This window comes from Vigna unguiculata, chromosome 3 (genome assembly GCF_037176805.1).
Source record: "Vigna unguiculata cultivar grain cowpea cultivar isolate G323 ecotype 2 chromosome 3, ASM3717680v1, whole genome shotgun sequence".
NCBI classification, from domain to species: Eukaryota; Viridiplantae; Streptophyta; class Magnoliopsida; order Fabales; family Fabaceae; genus Vigna; species Vigna unguiculata.
Window position 1 is genome coordinate 11,429,684 of NC_140794.1, and position 21,250 is coordinate 11,450,933.

Genomic DNA, 21,250 nt, shown 5'->3' on the forward strand with positions numbered 1-21,250 from the left:
AAGAAAAGATTGATTTTGAAGCAAATACCCATGTCGGGCATCACTAGAATCACGCCTAGTGCTTCAAATACATAATGTTATCAAACTGCTCAAGGCTGAGCGATGGCGAACTAGGGCTGAGTGCCACAAAGCTAAGCGGTGGAAAGTGGGGTTGAGCGCTATTCAGTTTGCAAAATCTGGTGTTGAGCGCTACTGAGACAAGGTTGAGTAGTGAATGTTATGGACTCTGAAGATGAGTTTAAGTTTAACGATTGTGTTAATCGCTTTTAGCTTGTTTGCTAGTCATGGCATCTATTCTTTGAATATGTTAATGACTCGTGAATCATTCCTTATAAGAAATACTTTGTCAAGGCTTGGACGAACAAAGTTTTGCATTTAGGGAATACAACATCAAACATGTATGTTTGCATCTTATTTATTCAATTTTTATTTATTTATGGTTTTATGTGATGCCATGTAAAAATTGTATCAGAGTTGAGTCTGCTTACTAGAGCCTCAAGAAATTTCTTGGAAGTAGTATGGGAGACTTATGCTCGTGTTGGGATGAAATTCACAACATGATTATCTTAAAACATAACGAAATAAAGGCGTCTTTCGAAGAAGTCTTAATCTGATAAGTGATTCTTACAAGGCATTGAGTTATAAAAGATTAATGGGATATGTTTCTAGATTTGCCTTAGGAATCCTTGCTCCAGAGTTAGAAAGAGTTAAGAAAATAGAATTTGATACTAGTCTTTGTAGTTGCATTCTGAGACAAACTTATGGTCTTCCATGTGCTTATGAATTAGCACGATATAACCCTGGGATGATTCCTCTACAAGAAATTCATATAATGTGGACTAGGTTGACCTTCTCAAATGTGTCCTCTTCACAACCAGAAGGGCAATTATCTATTCAAAGGGAACTTGATCTGGTGCTCAATCATTTCAAAGATGTTGACATTGCAGGAAAAGTGACCATCAAACAAAAATTACTTGACATAGTTTGTCCTTCGATGACATCGATGTTGTCGTCAATAAGTAAAATTAAAACGAAAGGTGCACCTAAAAGTCATTGATCTAAGAAGTCAACCAAGCGTGATCCCTTATATTTTGAGCATGTTGGCGCCTTCATTGAGAATTCAAGACAAGACACATATGTTGCAAATGAAGAAAACAAATTGAAGGCCAAAGGTGTAATGCAAGAAAAGATAATACCCATGCTAGAACAATTCTATCCTATTTGTCAATCTTACATAGTGGATGTTGTAGATGTAGTGGTTGATGGTCATTGTGAGTATAGATGCATTGCTGCATTGTTGGGGATGGGTGAGGAGTCATGGCTCCTAATCAGACATGATTTGTACAAAGAACTTAGTGGCGAGATGAATATGCAACATTAGTTAGAGGCCATAATCGTCTAGAAGAACTAAGAAAGTCTTTGCTAGTCCATTCATCATCAGGGGTATGACTTCTATACACTAATGTTGAAACTTATTTAATAAAAAAAAATTATGATTTTGTTTGATTATAGTTTGATTAATTACAAACAAGCTAATCGGGACAAGCGGATGACTATACCTGACATGGGGTATGTGATTCCTAATCGATATAATGTAATCCTAGTTTGTTTGTTGTCGGTTCAGAATTTGACGATATTTCCACTTCATACATTTCCACCTAGTACGCAAAGTCAACATCGATTAATTTGTATCAGACATATTTATTGTTCTCATTTTGTGCACGTAAAGTTCTTTATTAATTCAAAGCACTTATTTTCTTTATTAACTAATTACATATTTACAAGTTTGACTACAGAAAGGTTGTCCATTACCGATGATGGATATCATATCATCTTGGCCGAATGAGCATAGAAGTCAAAACAAAGTCAAAGAATAAAAGGAAAGTAAGACAAGTGTAAATAACCATATCAAATATGTTCATGGTCTATTTTCTCAGAATATAAGCTATATTTTTCTTGATATTATTTTCAATTTTGATTCAAATTTCAAGGTTGACTATAGAAATAAATCTGAAAAGAATAAGGGTATGTTTGGTTCAATATTAAAGAATTGATTCTAGCTGAATAATTCTCCAACGCATTAATTGCTTCTCATTCAACATAAATTTTTACCCTTTAATTAATTCTGAAAACCAAACATATATAGGTTCTGTTTTAGAAAATTAATTTTACGACAATTTAACGCAGAAACCAAACACACACTAAAAATACACAGATATTGGATTGTAACATAAAAACAAAAAAAATCTTGAAATGGTTCAAAAATCCTTCTCACTAATTGACGTGTCCGACGTAATGTCACTTCAATTTCTCTAAAAAAATATATTGGTGTCGGAGGGTATTTGAGGAGTTGTTAACCTCGCTACCCTTGAGAACTATCATTGAGTGATACATAAAGGTCACCTAGTGAAAACTGTTGGGAATGTATATGGTTAGATTTTGGTGAGCAAGTGTGTTGTTGAGTGAGAGGTCATAATTGCAATAGTTTTAACATTTTAAATTTAATTTCCTTATTCCCTTTTTCCTAACTTTCATGTTATTTTTCTTCTCTCAATACATTACTGATATCACTCACCCACATTTCTGTCTTTTTCTCTGTTGTTTTATTTTTCCTTTTTATACCTACTCCTTGTTATTCTTTAGTTGTTGTGATCTATCTTCTTTCTTCCGTGAACATGTTAGATTAGTTTTCTTTTCTTTTTTCTTAGTATTTTTATATTAGATTTATTCTCTTCTTGTCCTTAGTATTTTTTATATTTTTTTTCTTACTATGTTTGCTAGTTTTTGTATTGCAAGATTCTATGCATGAGTTTGTATACACCCATATATGTCTTTATTATGTATGGAATCACAATTTCGTTAATGAATAATTTGTTATTAATTGAGAAAAATCAAACTTGATTTAATGAGTAATTTATAGTTTAAGTACATTATCAACTACCAAAAGTTAAAGGATTTAAATTATAAGTTACATATTCATATTTCATTTGAAGATAGTGTTATTGAACTTATTGGAGCTCAACCAGAACCAATTGCATTTATTTGGAAATAGGGGGAAATATTTAGTCAAGTACATATACTATGAACTTAAAATTTCATTTTTATTGGGTTTAAGATATTAAGATGATCAATAATTTCATTATTATGAGTTTTCATTATATAATATTATTAGTTTAATAATTTTTAATATATTTTTTGTTGGGTTGTGTTTATTATATTGACAGGTTTTGTTTGGAAACAAAAATAAATAATTCTACACTTGTATATAATAGAGTTACTAACATATTAATCCGTAGTAATTTGAATATCCCTCACATTAGTCATCAATATTTATCAATAATTTTTTTAAATTTGTCGATAATTTTTATATATGAGCTAATTACTGATAAATTTATATCGTCGGTATTATGTCGAAACATACATGTTATCAATGGATTTAACTCGTTATTGATAAATATTAATCGTTAGTAATATTATAATTTTTTATAGTGATGGTTAGTCCAATAAAAAACAAAGCAACCAATTTTCCAATGTCTGTGTGCTTAGCATTTCTCACTAACTTGGCATGGATGAGAAAGGATTGTCTAGCCTACAAACTCGTATATCTTTCTTCACAAATTGGTGAAAACAAACCATTGACCAATCTCACATACATGTTTTTTTCAAAGAGTACAACGTAAATCATCATTCCACCATTTCTTTTTATGCTCTAGAGGTGCACAAAAAATCTAATTTTTTTGATTCAATCCACTTTTGCTTTGATCCAATCCATTTAAAATCCATTTTATTAAAAATTCAATCCATTTAAAATCCATTTTATTAAAAATCCAATCAATTTAAAATCCATTTAATGGATCTGAATTTCAATCTAATCTACATCTTATATATTTTATGGATTGGATATCCATTCTATAAATCAAGATTTTCAAATATGGATAATCCAAAAAGTCCAATCTAAATTTTCAGTTTAAATTTTTAGTTGGGTTAGACTAAAGGTTGAGATTGACTAGACTAAATTTAGACTTGGATGGACCTTGGTCGATGACCTGTACAGACCAAGCGGGCCTAAAGATATGAACGAGATAGGAGGGCCTGACAAACCGGACGAGTAAATCGGGCCCAACGACTCGAAAAATTCGGGAGAGTCCGATGACTCGAACGGGCCAGGTGGACCCGATGATGCAAACAGGTCAAGCAGACCTCATGACCCGAACGGGCCAAGCAGATCCGAAGATCCAAACAGGCTAGACGAGCCCAAAGATCCAAACGGGTCAGGCGAGCCCGAAGACCCGAACGGGCCAGGCAAGTCCGAAGACCCGAACGGTCAGGCGTACCCGACGATGCGAATAGGTCAGGCGGGCCCGAAGACCCGAAGACTCGAAGGGGTCAGGCGAGCCTGAAGACCCGAACAGGCCAGGTGGGTCCGAAGACCCGAATGGGTCAGGCGGGTCCGAAGACCCGAACGGGCCAAGCGAACTCGTAGACCCGAAGACCCGAACAAGCCAAGCGAGCTCGAAGACCCAAACGGGTCAGGCAGGCCGATGACCAAAATAGGTCAGGCGGGCCCAAAGACCTGAACGGGCCAAATGGGCCCAAAGAACTGAATGGGCCAAGCGGGTCCAAGAACCAAACAGGCTAGGTGGGCCTGATGACCCGCATGGGCACGGCGGGCCCGATAACCCAAATGGGTACGGCGGGCTCGAAGACTCAAATGGACTAAGATGGGTTGGCCTGACGACTCAGACGAGTCGTGCTCAACGACCTGTACAGACTAAGTCATGTTGGCCTTACGGACATAAGTTTTAGAAAATTCAATTTAAATTTATTTTATAAAAAATGGATTATGGATTTTGAACTTAATCCAAATATTTGGACTAGATTTAAATCTTGATCCAAATATTTGGATTTGGATTTTAAAAAAATCCAAACTGGTTTTGCAAAAAAACGTATTTGGGTTGAAAATCTAATCCAATTATTTGGATCTAAAACGGATGTAGATTCGATCATTAAAAATCCAATCCATGCTCAATCCTACTGTATGTACTGCTTAGATAATCTAAATACCAAATTTTATCCTTTATTTTTTTTTTATGAATTTGGATAATTTCATTAGACTAATATAGAATCTATAAATAATAATGATATTTTAATTACAATCGAAATTTGTCTTTGTTTAATAATCAACAATACACATAAGATACATGTGAAAAGTTAGTAATTGCATATTCCATGTTTCATTTTATGTGATTATTTTTGTCATGCTTTCTCATGGTGACAATATATGAACAAATATAAGACGAAAACATAATAATCATACATAGAGCATGTTATTCATAATTTCTTTTTTCCCAAATAAAATTCTACTCAAACAATGTAAATGAATATAACACAAATTAATAGAAAGCAAAATCATAAATAGCAAGAGAGACATAAAAGTAAAACCTTTCATAGTTGCATAAGTCTCGCGATTGATCATTCTCCATCATCGTTTAAAAATTTAAAAGTGATCACAGAAATAAGATGTGGATATAAAAATTGATATTGAAACGAAGATCTAAAATCTAATATTGTTTTTCTATGATAGTAGAATTATTTTTCCTTTCTAAAATTTCTTTTTAATCCTATTGCATAATTTTAAAAAAGTATGCAAAAATAAACTTCAACTGTTTTATGAAAAATTAATAAATGGAGTACACCTTAGAAGAAAGGAGATAAATAAAATAAAAAGGATAAAAAAGAAAAATAGGAAGCAAAATACCTCTTTTAATGAAAAATATAAATAAAAACAAATTTTGTTTTAATAATACAATAAAACCCCTTCTTCTTATCATTTCAATAATTGAAAGTGAATAACATCAAGAAACAAATCTTCAACATTAAATATTAAAAAACATTAATTATCTATAACATTTAATATCATAGTATTATCAATTTATTTTAAATGAATCATGTTTGGTGTGGAGACTGAGATAAAATGAAAATAAATAAATAAATAAATATATATATATATATATATATATATATATATATATATATATATATATATATATATATATATATATTGAATGTAGCTTTAGGGTGATTGACACGAATCCTTTGATCCTAATAAGCACTGTGCATAATTTAATGCCACTTACTATATATAAAACAAGCAACAATGGAAGATTGTATTTGAACATGGAGGGTCAATATTTTGTGAGGAAGTTGATTTTGGAAAGAAATTTAAGAAGAGGAACAATGACACGAATGTTGGATTGTAATGGAAAAGAATCTCTGAAATGGTCCAAATGACCACACAAAACACCTCTATTTGTCCGCCACCACTTCCTCCATCACCACCATCCTCCCTCCTCCTCCTCCTCCATCCAACACCGCAACAACGCCCTCGATCACATCATCACAACCTTCTTTCTTCCATTTGGGGCCACTTCTGATCGATTCCTTCCGCCTCCTCCCGCCTCAGATGCAGACTCTCCCTCCCTTCTCTTGCATCAGAGGTTCCTTCTGCTGCCCATGGATTTCCATCCTGCCCTCAATCTTCTCACCCAATTCGGATGCGGTTTCGTCCTTCTCCGCTCCCTCTCCCGCGTTTTCAACTTTATAGGCCTCCTTTTGATGATCACCTTTTGGTTCAAGGTTTGGCGTTTCAGCTGGAACTCCAAGAGCGCCATTCGATTCCTTTGCACTTCCGGAGGCGTACCACAAATCCGTTTCTGCCTCGACAGAGTTGCGTGGGGCGTTTCTAAGCCAAAGACCGCGCCTTTGAGAAAAACGCGCCGGACCAGGTCCAGTTCCTCCATGAGGAGGCGCACCAATGGCCCCCGAGGCAGAGCCAATGTGGGTTCCGAAGATGGGTCGGAGGGGAAGGGCGAAAACCAGAAGGAGGGTGGCAATGAGGATGAGGTGTTCGACTTAATGACGCTGAAAAGTCTCGTCAAGATGGAGAGACTAAAGGCCAATGCGGCGTGTGCGGACCTCGAGAAGGAGAGGACAGCGGCTGCCTCGTCGGCGGAGGAGGCAATGGCGATGATTCTGCGGCTGCAGAATGAGAAGAGCGCGGCAGAGATTCAAGCCACGCAGTTCCGGCGAATGGCGGAGCAAAAGCTAGACTATGACCAGGAGGTTATTGAGTCATTGCAGTGGACCATCACGCAACACGAGGTTCAGAAATGTGAATTGGAGGATCAGATGGAGATTTGTAGGGACGATTTGAGGCAGTTTATGAGGGACGAGGATATACAACAACTTGAAGTTGAAGTGAGTAGAGATTTCATGTATGATGATGAGGAGGAGGATGGGGATCGTGATGATAATTCTGTAGTTAGCTCTCCCGAAACCGAATCACAGACCTTGTAAGTTCTGAAGCTTGTTTGTTATATACAAATCAATTGCCTTTACATAGACCTGTTTTGGTTTCCAATTGTAAATTGTATTTAACCATAATTTAATTATTAATAATATCGAAGGCCTATATATATTTTTTATTTTTTGCTCGTGAATTATACTCAAATTTTAGGTTCAATGTTATAAGTGTGAATAAATTCAATAAAGCATACATTGTTTGCTAGGAGTCAACCTTGTAGGATGCTAGTTATGTATCCTGAATGCACTTGAGTATAAATGATGGATTACACTCTTAACTTTCGGGTTTATTGTTGTAACTTTGTTGAGAATTGGATTGAAGTACTTGCGTGCAAGAATTTGTTCTGATGCTGTTGACAATAATGTATCTAAGCCACATAATCTGAAAGTTTAGCTTTACTTACATAAACTGCAAGGATTCTTTGTAGTGGACGTATTAAGTTAGCCTCAACTTTCAGAATTACTTGTGACTGTGTGAATAAATTTAATGAAACACTTAATGGTTGGTGATTATGTGCATGCGGTTGGGTGCCAGAGTCGGTGTGATCATGTTTTGTGGTACAGTTTTAGCCACTTCACTGGTAGTGAGTACGATTACACATTATATATTCTTTGGTGTTTCGAATATATTTCTGCACAAGTGATATCTGTATATTTGTATTACAATTATGCTTATAGTGGAGAGGTTCATATCAATAAGCTTGATCATTATATGCGTTTAAGAATTCTTGAAAGAGGTACAACTTAACTGAAACGTTCACATCTTTGTGGTTTTCTGGTGGTGTTTTGTTTAAAATAATATTCATTCTTTTAGTTGTTTGAGAAAACAAAGGTCATTGTAGTCTCAACTCAAGATTGCAATTACATGATATCCAGTATTGTATGTGCAATGCAAAATACCTTTTCTGGCGTTTGTGTTTTGCTCTGTTGGTTTGGGGAAGAAGCTCACCTCCTTGCAAGCATAAATAACTTCCTAAGATGGAATTAATTGCATGTGTAAACGTATCGTATTCCCTCCGTCTCTCGGTCAGGGAAGAGGGGGTAGCACTTCTTAAAGCTACAAAACAAAGTACAAGTTAACATAGACGTGGGAGAAAAATAAGAAAAAATTGGAATGGTTTTTTTTACAAGTCAAAATTAATTTATATATAAATTAAAAAGTAGAATTTGAAGAGATTATATAAGAAACTTTTTATAGATTAATTTATGTATAAACTATTCTTTCTAATTTATGGAGAAGGATATTGAGAATCTTGTCTATATTTCCATCTCTTATGAAAATAAGAATGGAACTCCCATGTTTTACTTTTTGTTAGAAAGAAGTTATCAATAACAAAATATCATCAATTCCTGAAAAAAAAAAATATGGGTAGCTCCTGAAAGAGTTGGTAGAGAAATATCTTAACGTGAGATGGGTATATTATGTTTTTTATTTATTTCACTTGAGTTCACACTCATTTGAATCCGTATTTGAAAAGAAAAAAAAATCGAATTAATAATTTTGTAATTTTATTTTAAAACAAATCATGTAAAATTATTTGACTTTATATTCTGTTACATTTTGTTTGTTTATATATATATATATATATATATATATATAAAGAGAGAAAATATATGAATAAAATAAAATAATAAATTTTTCTTGCAACATATTTCTTATATTTATCATATATCTTATATCTCTCATTTTTTACAAATTTTATAAATTTTTAACCCTCATAATATTTCATAGTGTAATTATATGACGCCTTAATATGACTCTTCAAATTTCATAAGTCTGCATCCTAATTAAATTTGCATCAAACTCTCAAGATTAAAATACAAACTTAAATGAATGTTTAAAATATAATTTGTTAATGAAATTGAAAGCAAAAATGTCTATGGGCGAGAAATAACAAAAAGGAAAATATAAATGACTACACTACTAAACTTAAGGTGGTGGTGTTAAAGAGACAAATGAAGGAGAATATTATTGATTGAGTTTACGATCTAACTTTAATATAAAAAGTTAAAGTTAAAATTAAATTTCTAACTTGGTTTTTTGTCCAATCCCTTGAGATTTATTCGTTTCACTTAAACTTTCTTATAACAAATTTCTTTATCGGACTAAAATAAAATAGTCTATGGATTACATGAAGAATATAATAATCGATTATAATTGATTATATTAGTCAAAGCTCAAATATTTTCGATCTGTTCTAAGAAAAGAAGTCTTCAAGTTTTATATGAGAACACTTTTCAATATTCTTAAGAGTTTAGTGACTTTTTAAAGAAGAATTTTCTTAGAGCATTACACTTTATTTCTTGTTTAAAAAATAGGTGTTCAAGATTAATCAAAAATGGGCGCTATTGGATTCTTATTGTATAATTTGTCATATCAAGTGATATCTTTATTATTTTATTTTTTTGAAATTTGAGTTTGTATATTTGTGCATTGTTGTTTGATGTGTAACCGGTCATCGAGTGTTTTCATTATCTTTATAAATTTTCTTGAAAATTGGAGTGATTTGTATATTTGATTATAGTTACATAGGTGTTTTTTGTAATTGGATGATTCAAAATTTTCACTAAAAAAAATCTAGTTCAGGTTTTATTAACTAGATGTTAATTTAAGAAGAATTAAACTGGTAAAAAATTTCTTGTGTGGTTTTTGAGTTTTCCGGTTTTGATATCGTAAATTTTGGTTGTTCTTTGTATTCATTTGCTACTACATTGAATTCCTCCAATAATCAATAGTTTAAGCAACATTTTCTTTAAAATTTGTAAAGATAATTTTTCAACTAATTCACCCTTGATTATGGTTTTAGTTATTCTTTGTTTTACACAAATCTATAAAAAAAATAATGCAAAAACATAAAAAGTATAAGAACTAGTAGCTTAAGGGTGTGTTCGCATAAGTGGATCCTTCCAATGCACCGAATTGTAAGATGGATTACAAAAGTAATTTATGTTCGTCTTGAAAGATGATTGTAGATAGATTTACGAAATAGGGTAAAAATTCATTCCTCTACTGCAAAGAAGATTTGAGAGGATTAATGAAAAATTTACCCATATAACCTTATTATATTCAAAGTCAAACATATAATTCTTACCTATATATATATATATATATATAATTCTTAATTATTATCAATTATTAATAATAATAATAATTAATAATAATATTCATATAATATATATATATATATATATAATATATATATATATATATATAAAATTGATATATTAAATAATATATATATATATATATATAATAATAATAATTAATAGTAATAATATTAATAATTATTTTAAGTGATAGTAATTATTAAAAAATAATAATAATAATTTAATATAATTTATTTTTATTAAAATTTATTAAATAATAGTTTTTAAAATATAATATTTTTAATTACTTTAAGAATTATTTTATATAATTTTATTATAAAGGGTAGTTTAGTAATTTTCAAAATTGATTTATTATAATTTTTTATTTAATCTATCAATAACTCAAATCATTCACTAACTTTCACAAAATTCATCTCTAAATCCACTCATTTTACCTTCTAAATCCTCTCAAAAAAACATACATATTCATCCATTCAAATCTACACAAATCAATCTTCACACTCTTCTCCAAATTCATCTTCTAAAGCAAACACAGCCTAAAAGTCTCTTTATAGTGTAATTGTTATTATATAGTTTTGGAAGAGTTGTTATTGATATAATAAAAGTTTAAATACTCTTTTTTTTTTCTGTCATATTTGTTTAATTTGGTTTTTATTTAGTTTTTATATTTAATTAGATCCTAATTTTTATTAATTTTAGTCAATTTTGATTTTTTTTAACACGTTAAATAGTTAACACTTGTAATCAATGTATGCTTTGTTTTGCTTTTTTTTTTTTTGACCGTTAGAAAATATAGAAATACCGAGAGCCATTTAATAGCACATGCACCCCAGTTCTATGGGACATACAAACCAAATACCACTTAGGTAAAAAAAAGGAACAAAATACTGTATTGAAATTCTAATAAGACAGTCTTAAAACTCTCTTCACCAAAAGTTCTATGATGTGCTCATATCTTTAAAGAAAAAGATGAGAAAGGAGTTAAAGACTTTAGAGAAAGGATAGAGTAATTTTTAGATAATAAATTTATAGATAAATGAATCTTGTTATAAAATAAAACTCTTTTAAAGAAACTTTCACAAGTTAACTTTTAAATAATAAAATATAGAAGTATCATTTTTAAAACTATTTTTACTCTTAAATCAATTTTCTAAGACTTAAAAAACCAATTTTTTAAGAACATCTTCATCACATAAATTATTTTATAAGGTGAATTTTATTTTTTTATGGATTCTATAATATCAGGTCGCTTTTAAGGCATTTATTTAATATTTAGTTTAATACAATAATCTTATAAATATTTTTATTAACATTTATTTTTTTTTTATTCTAATCAAGTGTTATTTAATATTTTTTAACTTATTTATTTGTGTAAAAGTAGCATATTTCAATATCAATATTTTACCATGCCCGTATTTTAGTTTCCATAAAGGTATAATTATTTATTTGGTACTTTACTTTTTTGTTTAATTCAATTTGGTATCATAATTATTAGTTGGTTTCAATTTAGTATCTAAATTGTTTAAAAGGGTTCAATTTGGTTCTATCGTTAAGTTGAAGTTAACATAATGTCCGTACATGTCACGTGTTAAGCCGTGAAATTTTTTGATTTTTTTTAATTTTTTTTTATTCTAAAAATTTATAATCTGTTACGTGTCAGGTTATTGTCGTGCCATGTGTCAGTTTACCGTCATGACACGTGGTAGTGGTAATATTTGTTTTCAATTTAGTTTTCAATTTAAATTTTTGGTTCAATTTAGTACCTTATTTTTTTAAAACGATCCAATTTTGTCCTCTCTAATTTGAGACTAAATTAGTAAATAAGTTTAATTACAATTTATATATACATGTTACAATAATTTTTTTTAATATATACATCAAATCACTTCACCTAAATACTTAAATTATTTATTTTTTACATTTTTATCTTTGTAATTTTTTACACTTGTAAAAAATAAGATAATTTGAATACTTAGGTGTAGTGATTTGATATATAAATTCAAAAAAATATTTTAATATATATATATATATATATATATATATATATATATATATATATATAAAAGTTATAATTAAGTTTAATTACTAATTTGGTCTCACATTTGAATGAATAAAATTAGATCGTTTTAAAGAATATTAGGCACTAAATTAAACAAAAAATAAATAAATAGACTAAATTGAAAAAAACTATTACCATTTTCACGTGTTATGAATGTAAATTATTACGTGGTACGATAATAATATAATACGTGACAATTTACAAATTTTTAGAAAAAATTTAAAAATTAAAAATTAAAAAAAAATACAAATTTAAAAATTTTATGACTTGATACATGTACATAAATAATATTAATTCCAACATGATGAAAATGAACAAATTAAATTATTTTAAATAATTTAAGTATTAAATTCAACCAACTAATATAGGAGACCAAATTAAACTAAATTAAATAATTAAAATATCAAATGACTAATTATACCTTTTCATAAATTAAGTGTATGAGTTTTATAAATTTTATTAAAAAAATAGGGAATTAAATGATACGTTTGATAGCAGAAAACTGAATCTGATTTGGCATCTCTATCGGTTGAATTGTCCTTTAGTTCTTCCTCTATTTTATATATTTCACAGCCTCCACCTCCATCACTGACAGGTCAGTGTTTGCACTTTCAAGGCTGAGGCGTCGTTGTGAAAAATAAGGTTTGTGGTCTTAATTATCAATCATAATCTCTTCAAACAAGCTTCATAGAACATCCAAACGAGGATGTTGCGACTTTCGATTCGACGAGGTAAGTGGTTGCACGTACTCTTTTGTTGAGATGCCCACATGCACAGGCGCTGTTGAAGTTTTAGAATTGGAATTGATTGAAGAAATGATTAATTTCCCCCCCCCCCCCCTTTTTTTGTTGTTGCAGCGAGAATGTTAAACTTTCTGGGGCCTCAGATCTCTGCATCGGGAAGGTCCCATTTCTCAACTGCTGTCGAACCATCTTCGAGTAAGAGCAATCCACCGGTAAGTTTTTTCTTGGAATATTTGCTTTCATGGGTATCTTTTAAGTACACCAGTTTTTGAAAAAGAATCGAAGCATTACTGCTGATTTTTTCATTTTATAAAAGTGTAAAAAATTATATACATATATAATATTTGCTTAAAGTTTGTGGAGTTTAGGATTATCTGGTCAAGTGGAGCATAAAGGGTTATCTTTTTGGCTTAATTACTCTACAGTGGTCCAAAATTGAAGTCTTGAAGTGATTTTCAAGCTTTAGGTCCTGCATGTAATTTCATTACCAGGTCATAAGAAATTTCAGAATAGGATTTGAAAAGAAGTCTGTTAAGAGTCCTTAGTAGAATAAACTACTAGTGCTTAAGCCATGAGACTCACACTTTATGGACCAATCTGTTGGATTGGATTCTCTTCTTGTTCTTTGGTCGTAAATGGTTAAATTGGTTTTTACATAATTCAATATATGGTATCCTCGTTGACTTACATACCTTTTCTGTTAATTAATTCTTTTAACATCTGATTGCCCTTCTTTTTTGTTGGATTCCATTAGAGGGTTCCAAATCTTATTGGGGGCAGTTTTGTTGACTCAAAATCATCATCTGTCATTGATGTTATAAACCCAGTAAGTGTTTTTCTTTCGTTTGATTTATACTGCATTTATAGTTGTGTGTTTTTTTTTGTGGCTCTGTAAAATGCAGAATTATTATATATCTTTAATCTTATCGCAGGCAACCCAAGAAGTTGTTTCACAAGTTCCTTTGTCTACGGATGAAGAGTTTAAGGCAGCTGTATCTGCGGCAAAGAAGGCATATCCATTATGGCGTAACACTCCAATTACAACACGCCAACGTGTTATGTTGAAGTTTCAGGAGCTTATACGCAGAGATATGGTAAGCATCTTAGAACATTCTATGACTCTCACGTTCATTCTAAATCAAAGAAACACCCATACTGGAGCACAATATTTGTAATTGTTTTAGGACAAACTTGCCCTGAATGTGACCACTGAACAAGGAAAGACGTTGAAGGATGCACAAGGAGATGTATTTCGTGGTTTAGGTTGGTTTTTCTAATATGCTGCTTGAGAAGATTTTGTTGTGTGATAATAATTATGCTCATAGATTTTGATAATGCAACTTCTGAATATATATTTGTCATTTAGAGGTGGTGGAACATGCTTGTGGGATGGCAACTCTACAAATGGGGGAATATGTTTCAAATGTATCACATGGAATTGATACTTACAGTATTAGGGAACCACTTGGTGTTTGCGCTGGTATTTGTCCTTTCAACTTTCCTGCAATGATTCCCTTGTGGGTAAGCAGTCTTCTATCTTTTGGGTGAATATATTTCATATTCACCTTTACTTTTTGCTTGGCATGTTATGCATATCAGCATGCATGAGATAGAAAATGTCTCTATAGAATGAACCAAAATCTTTGGCCTGAATATGTTTTTAGTTCTCAAAGTAATGAAATGTACATAATATGGACAGCATAACAGATTCTGAATGTATATCATCTGCAGATGTTCCCTGTGGCTGTTACTTGTGGTAACACCTTTGTTCTAAAACCATCAGAGAAAGACCCAGGTGACCTTTTTTATTAATTTTGGTTATCTATGAATACCCCTGTCTATCAATACTGGAAAAATATAGTCTTATTATGTTAGTCGTTCAAAGCAAGCTTATGGTGTCAGCCTGAACTATTCTGTGTACACCTTGAGTTGGAAACTTTCTGAATAATATAATTGCCTCTAATTTGTAACCTCCTCAGTAGGTGTAAAGGATTTTGCGCTCTGATAGAAACTGGTTCAAATTAATAGAGAAAATGGGGGAAATTCCCCTGATTAGACTATGATTGCAGAACTTTCGAGGATTTGCACCTCCGGTTGCCTCCCAATCCTCTCAAAGTAAAAGATATCCCCCTCTTATGAAATAAGGCATATTGCCTTATTTCTTATCATCCAGCCCCCTAATTACAAATTTGCAACGAACTAAGGTTAGTAACAATGAACTTGTACCTATCTTAGTCACTCGGCCATTTATCTGATTTATGTTAAGGTCTGAAAATTGCATATCTTTGAAATGATAACTAAGACACCAAGTTGCAATTTCCAGGAAATAGAATTATTGACAATTTTTTAACACCCTTTTCTCTTATTAACCTTTACGTTTAAATAAACGTATTTTTTGGCTATGATTTATGTAAATGAGGAAGACGATGTTAATCTAGCATGAAAAGGAAATAAGTCAACACCCAATTAACTTAACATTGGTGTCTTTTGACAGGCAAGGATTTTGCTTAATGTTGGTCATCTTACTGTAATTTGTTTGTGATTGTGCTGGTTAAGAGAACGTTGTCAGATGTTACGTTTTTTTGGAAAATTCTTAATTAATTTTCATGATAGCTATGGTCTCCCTTGTCCACCTAGTCAGTGAGTATTATCACCATCTGTTAGTTTTTTTCCTTCCTACCCTTAATGAGCTGTCGTATTACAAGGTAATTGCTCTAGAGGGGTTGAACATATCTTTATGAAATCTTTTTGGAAATATTAAGTTGTTTGAAACTAATTTATCCCCTCTTCATGAAATCAACCTAGAAATCCAAGTTCCTAGTGCTTTAAATGAAAAACAAACAGGAAAAATCTTATGCTTTTACAAGAATAGAGATTATTTTCAATGAAGATTAACTCAACAGTACAATTCCTCAAATACAAGAGAAGAGTAAGAAAGATTGGACACAAATGTTTTATGCTAGTTCAGTTATTTCAGACTTACATCCAGTTGGATTTTGACAACATTAGTCAAATCCTTCAACTATTAAGTTTCAAAGTATAAAAACACTCTTTACACAAGAATCTTAAAAGACTCCCTCAATTGAGCCCTACAAGAAGACTGTCTTAACACTCACAGAAGCCTTCTTCAAACAACTCGAGAAACATATCGCAAGAACTGAAACCTACTAAAATTAACAAGGTTAAGGAAAGAAATCACGTGGAAACTGATTTACACTATTCAAATCTTTCTAAAATTTTTCTTTAAGAAAAATTTTCTTGCAAATGTAGCTTCTTGCGTTCTAAAGAAGAAAATTAATCTATTATATAGAAAAATAAGATTTCAAAATTTAATCTGTTACATGAAGTTAGAAGTCGCTTTCTCACTTCAAAACTTGTTTTAATTTGTTACAAGCCTTGGCAATCCATTAAAACAACTATAGAAGCGCCTGGAGTTGAGCCGAAATTAATTCAATTTTTTTTCCAATGATGTTCATCAATTAAATCATTTTTTATTGTCCCAGAAGTTGATTACCGAGTTTGTGTTATTGATCAGATGGTACGGTAATTGATTAAATCGAAGTTTTGTGCTTTATTTGAGCTGCTCATTGTTATGTAGTTGATTGAGTTTTTGTAATCTATTAAAACAGAGCACCCAGATTCAGACAGAACCACAATACATGTTGTAATCGATTATCATTTGGCTGCAATCAACCAATATGTGTCTTTTGAAAAACTAAACAACTTGAACCAAGTGAAATCTGTTACCATGTTATGTTTTTTAGCAAACAAGTTAAATTTAAATGATTTATTTTAATTCTATGGCTATATAAAGAAAATTATTACCTTAAGCGTGATCTTAGCTAAAACTAAAACACGCATCCTTAAATATAAAACACACAAAACAAGATGCCACATTCGTTTTATGTTTGGCATGTAAAATGATAATCCAAAATATAAAGAGAAGGTCTTCAATACTTGAAGTCAACAGGTACTCTTAAGTCCTAGGACACAAAATTTGCTTCACCAGCCCACTTTTATCGTTCATCTTTCTTGCTCTCATATGAAATGGGAAGAAATAAATTTCAATGTAACGTCAGATGTGTTATCTCTGCTTCAGACCCCCTAATAAGATATCACTTGGCTATTATCTGAAATATGGTGTATTTTTCCAGGTGCTTCTGTAATGCTTGCAGAATTAGCATTGGAGGCTGGTTTGCCAGAGGGTGTCTTAAATATAGTTCATGGAACCCATGTATGCATCACCTGGTTTTTTTATTGAACTTTTGTTTGTCACTTATTTCTTGAGATGAAGGTAGTGAAGGAATCGTTGGCATTTGGTGATTTCATCATGTATTCAAGTTTTAAATTAAATCTACTAATTGCTTATAACATTGTACTTATACTGTTGATACCATCATAAATTTGATTTTACTCTTAAAACAGTTGTTCCAAGTTGAGAAGGTGTCAATGTCTCAAGCAGTAGTTGTTCTTTGTTTTTCTTACTGATTGATCTTCTTAATCATTCAACTGGTGCAGGATATTGTGAATGCTATTTGCGACAATGATGACATCAAAGCCATATCATTTGTTGGTTCAAATGTTGTAAGTCATTTGATACTTGTTTGTTTTCTCCATTTCATGATTTTATGTCATTCTTCTTTCGGTGACCTTAAACTACCCAAAGGCAATCCTTATTTGTCAGAAAAGTTAATGTTTTTTGAGGCTTGACTGTCTTAAATGTAAAGATGGATGAGCAAAATCACGTGATTAAATGCTTAGATTTTTCAGATAATAGACCACTTTTTATTACTGTGTGTGCTTATACGATGTTCTAATTTTGTGTCAAAGGCTGGAATGCACATATATTCAAGAGCAGCAGCTAAAGGGAAACGTGTTCAGGTAGGTGTGGTAGTTTATTTCTCCCTTTCGTAAAATTGATGGTGTTTAGCAACGCAATAATATGAAGTTGGGCAACTGCACTATTGTTTGCAGTCTAACATGGGAGCAAAAAATCATGCCATTGTCATGCCAGATGCAAATGTTGATGCTACTCTAAATGCTTTAGTTGCAGCTGGTTTTGGTGCTGCTGGTCAAAGATGTATGGCTCTCAGCACAGTTGTTTTCGTTGGGGACGCAAAATCATGGTATCATCTATTCTGTTTTGAGTTAATTCGTATTTATTGCGACTTTTATAGTAACATATTACACTTGGAGCAAGTTTAAGTTCCTTTATTTGGTTGTTCAAAATGATCTGGAATTCTCAATGTATTTTATCATGTGCCAAGTGGAATCATCACCCTTGCACTACAAAGATACAATCTAACTTCTCCATAGAGAAAGTTCTGTGCAATGACCGTATAATCAGAGCTTGTTTATATGGTTATTGTAATGCCAATGTTAGTATGACCAATTAATTATATTCATCATTTTTAATAATTCTGAGAACATTGTTCTAAGGAAATACTATTCTGAGTTGGTGAATTTCCTTGTGAAACGTATGTGAAGGGAAGTTTACTTCAATATTTTTTGTCCTTAGAAAATTTATTTCAATGTTGTACTCGGCAATTTTTAAGAATTGCAACATTTGCAATATTTGTGCAGGAAAGCTAAACTCGTAGAGCGTGCGAAAGCTCTCAAGGTAAATGCGGGAACTGAACCTGATACAGACCTTGGTCCAGTGATCAGCAAGCAGGTTTGTTTATGATTGGAAATCTACTTTTTCCACATTGGATTTGAAAGCAAAGATCTTGTGTATCATTCAGGCATTACTGTCATTGCCAATTGTGAAACATATTTTAGCTATTTGTATTTATGTTTCTCGGATAATTTTATTGGCTGCACAGGCAAAGGAGAGAATACACAAACTAGTTAAATCTGGGGTTGAAAGTGGTGCCAAATTACTGCTGGACGGAAGAAATATTGTGGTAGCTTTTATAAACATTCTGATTGAAAGTAATGTAACAACCAATTTCTCTTGTAGTAACGAATTCATACATGCATGACAAGTAGGTTCCAGGATATGAATCTGGCAATTTTATTGGCCCAACCATCTTATCAGATATCACAACCAACATGGAGTGCTACAAGGTTACTGAATAACTTTTAAGTGTATTCTAAAAGAATTCCCTTTAACTTGAAGTTTAGATGTTTATTGTACTTGACTGTCTTTGACATTGCACATGCAGGAGGAAATTTTTGGCCCAGTTCTCCTTTTCATGGAGGTGTGTCTGTTTGTTTCATCCTTAGAATTGCATTATTTTCAATTAAAAGAATCACAAAAGTATAATTTTCGGTAAAAGGTTTCCCATTTAGGAACAACTAACCAGTGTTAAATTATTTGTAACTAGAAAACATTTCCATGTCTTAGACCAATTATATTGAATTTTTCATTGACTCAATTGACACATGCTGATAAAGTGTTCTTTTTTGGTCTTTGAACTTCATCAGGCTGATAGCTTGGAAGAGGCCATAAGCATTATCAACAGTAACAAATACGGAAATGGTGCTTCTATATTCACCACTTCTGGTGTTGCTGCAAGGAAATTTCAGACTGAGATAGAGGCAGGCCAGGTAATGTTTACCTAAGTGAGGAGTATTAGCAGATAACAACACATTCTGTAACTCTTTCTTTCTAATACCCTTGCTCATTAAGCTTAATTTCATATTGCTCATATTAAGCTTAGTATCAATCATGTTTTCTCCATCTACAAAATATCTTGTAAGATCTTGCTCAAGTTTCCAAGTTGAGTATTTGTTGATTATATAATAAACAAACAAATATATTTTGACAGTGTTATTTTATTCATTGATAATGACTTGTTACTGCATCTGAACCAGGTCGGCATCAATGTTCCAATCCCAGTTCCTTTGCCCTTCTTCTCATTCACTGGCAACAAGGCATCGTTTGCCGGTGATCTCAACTTCTATGGTACGATAATGATTTCTCCCAAAGTTATTTATATTAAATACATTGTTTTGGAGAATTTGCTTAGGCAAATAATGTTTGTTTTGAATTTGCTATGCTTTATTGAATTACAGGCAAGGCTGGGGTTAACTTCTATACACAGATCAAGACAATAACACAGCAATGGAAGGATTCAACTGATGGTAGCAAGATTAACATGGCAATGCCAACCTCTCAAAAATAATGTTGATTAGCCTGAGTGTGCAATATAATGCTTCTGAAACATTTGTTCCCTTCAATAAAATGTTATGCTTTGTTCTTTCCCTTTTCTGATCTTTATGTTTCTTTTCTTTTGCATATTTTATTAAATGAATGTTTACGTGGAACTGAATCCATTAATACTGCTGTATATGTACCTATGCATTCACATGAAATGGTGTTAACGAAGGAACTTAATTGAATAACAAACAGAAGAATTAACATTCCATAATTTAAAAATAGAGAAACTTAGTCCAGTACAACGGTAACATCCTACATTTTAAATAACTATATCATTTAATTTATCCTTGCTTTAAAAATAAGATTTAAAAAATCTTACATTTTACTAATGTTTTGAATGTTATTATCTATATATATAATTTGAATATTAAAAAGTAAGTCAAATAGTTTTTAAAGAATATTGCAACTAAGTTAAATTAAAATAATAGTGAAAATAAGTGATAGAAAAAAGAATATGTGTATTATTGAAAAAAAAATAATTAAATGAACCTTTTAATTTTAAATCTAAAAGATAAGAAATGATAAGAAGAAAGAATAAAGAAAATAGAAAAAGAAAAAGAAAGAGATAAGAACAAAAAAAGATAAGGGAATAAGAGGACATAAGATCACATTTAATACTTAGGTCAAACTTTTATTTATAAATATATATATATATATATATATATATATATATATATATATATATATATATATATATATGTAATAGGAAGATCAAACTTTTACTTTTACTTATAAATATGTATGAATGTAATAAGAAGATGCAAAAGAAAGAAGAGAACTTAAGAAAATGAAAGGAGATAAGATGAGAAAAGA

At 31.3% G+C, this 21,250-nt stretch overlaps 2 protein-coding genes across 2 annotated transcripts; both read left to right on the forward strand.

The window, feature by feature from the left end:
- Positions 1 to 6,169: 6,169 nt before the first annotated feature.
- On the forward strand, positions 6,170 to 7,484 carry LOC114176741 (uncharacterized). The gene has a single exon (XM_028061874.2). The coding sequence runs from the start codon at positions 6,514 to 6,516 to the stop codon at positions 7,354 to 7,356; it is 843 nt and encodes a 280-aa protein (XP_027917675.1). The 5' UTR covers positions 6,170 to 6,513; the 3' UTR covers positions 7,357 to 7,484.
- A 5,564-nt stretch (positions 7,485 to 13,048) lies between these two features.
- ALDH6B2 (aldehyde dehydrogenase 6B2) lies at positions 13,049 to 20,482 on the forward strand. The gene is made up of 18 exons (XM_028063639.2): positions 13,049 to 13,260; positions 13,387 to 13,484; positions 14,027 to 14,098; positions 14,205 to 14,366; positions 14,457 to 14,535; positions 14,639 to 14,793; positions 15,004 to 15,067; positions 17,427 to 17,506; positions 17,791 to 17,856; positions 18,103 to 18,153; positions 18,247 to 18,398; positions 18,856 to 18,946; positions 19,098 to 19,178; positions 19,264 to 19,341; positions 19,440 to 19,475; positions 19,702 to 19,824; positions 20,092 to 20,182; positions 20,293 to 20,482. The coding sequence occupies exons 1-18, from the start codon at positions 13,236 to 13,238 to the stop codon at positions 20,400 to 20,402; spliced, it is 1,614 nt and encodes a 537-aa protein (XP_027919440.1). The 5' UTR covers positions 13,049 to 13,235; the 3' UTR covers positions 20,403 to 20,482.
- Positions 20,483 to 21,250: the final 768 nt, after the last annotated feature.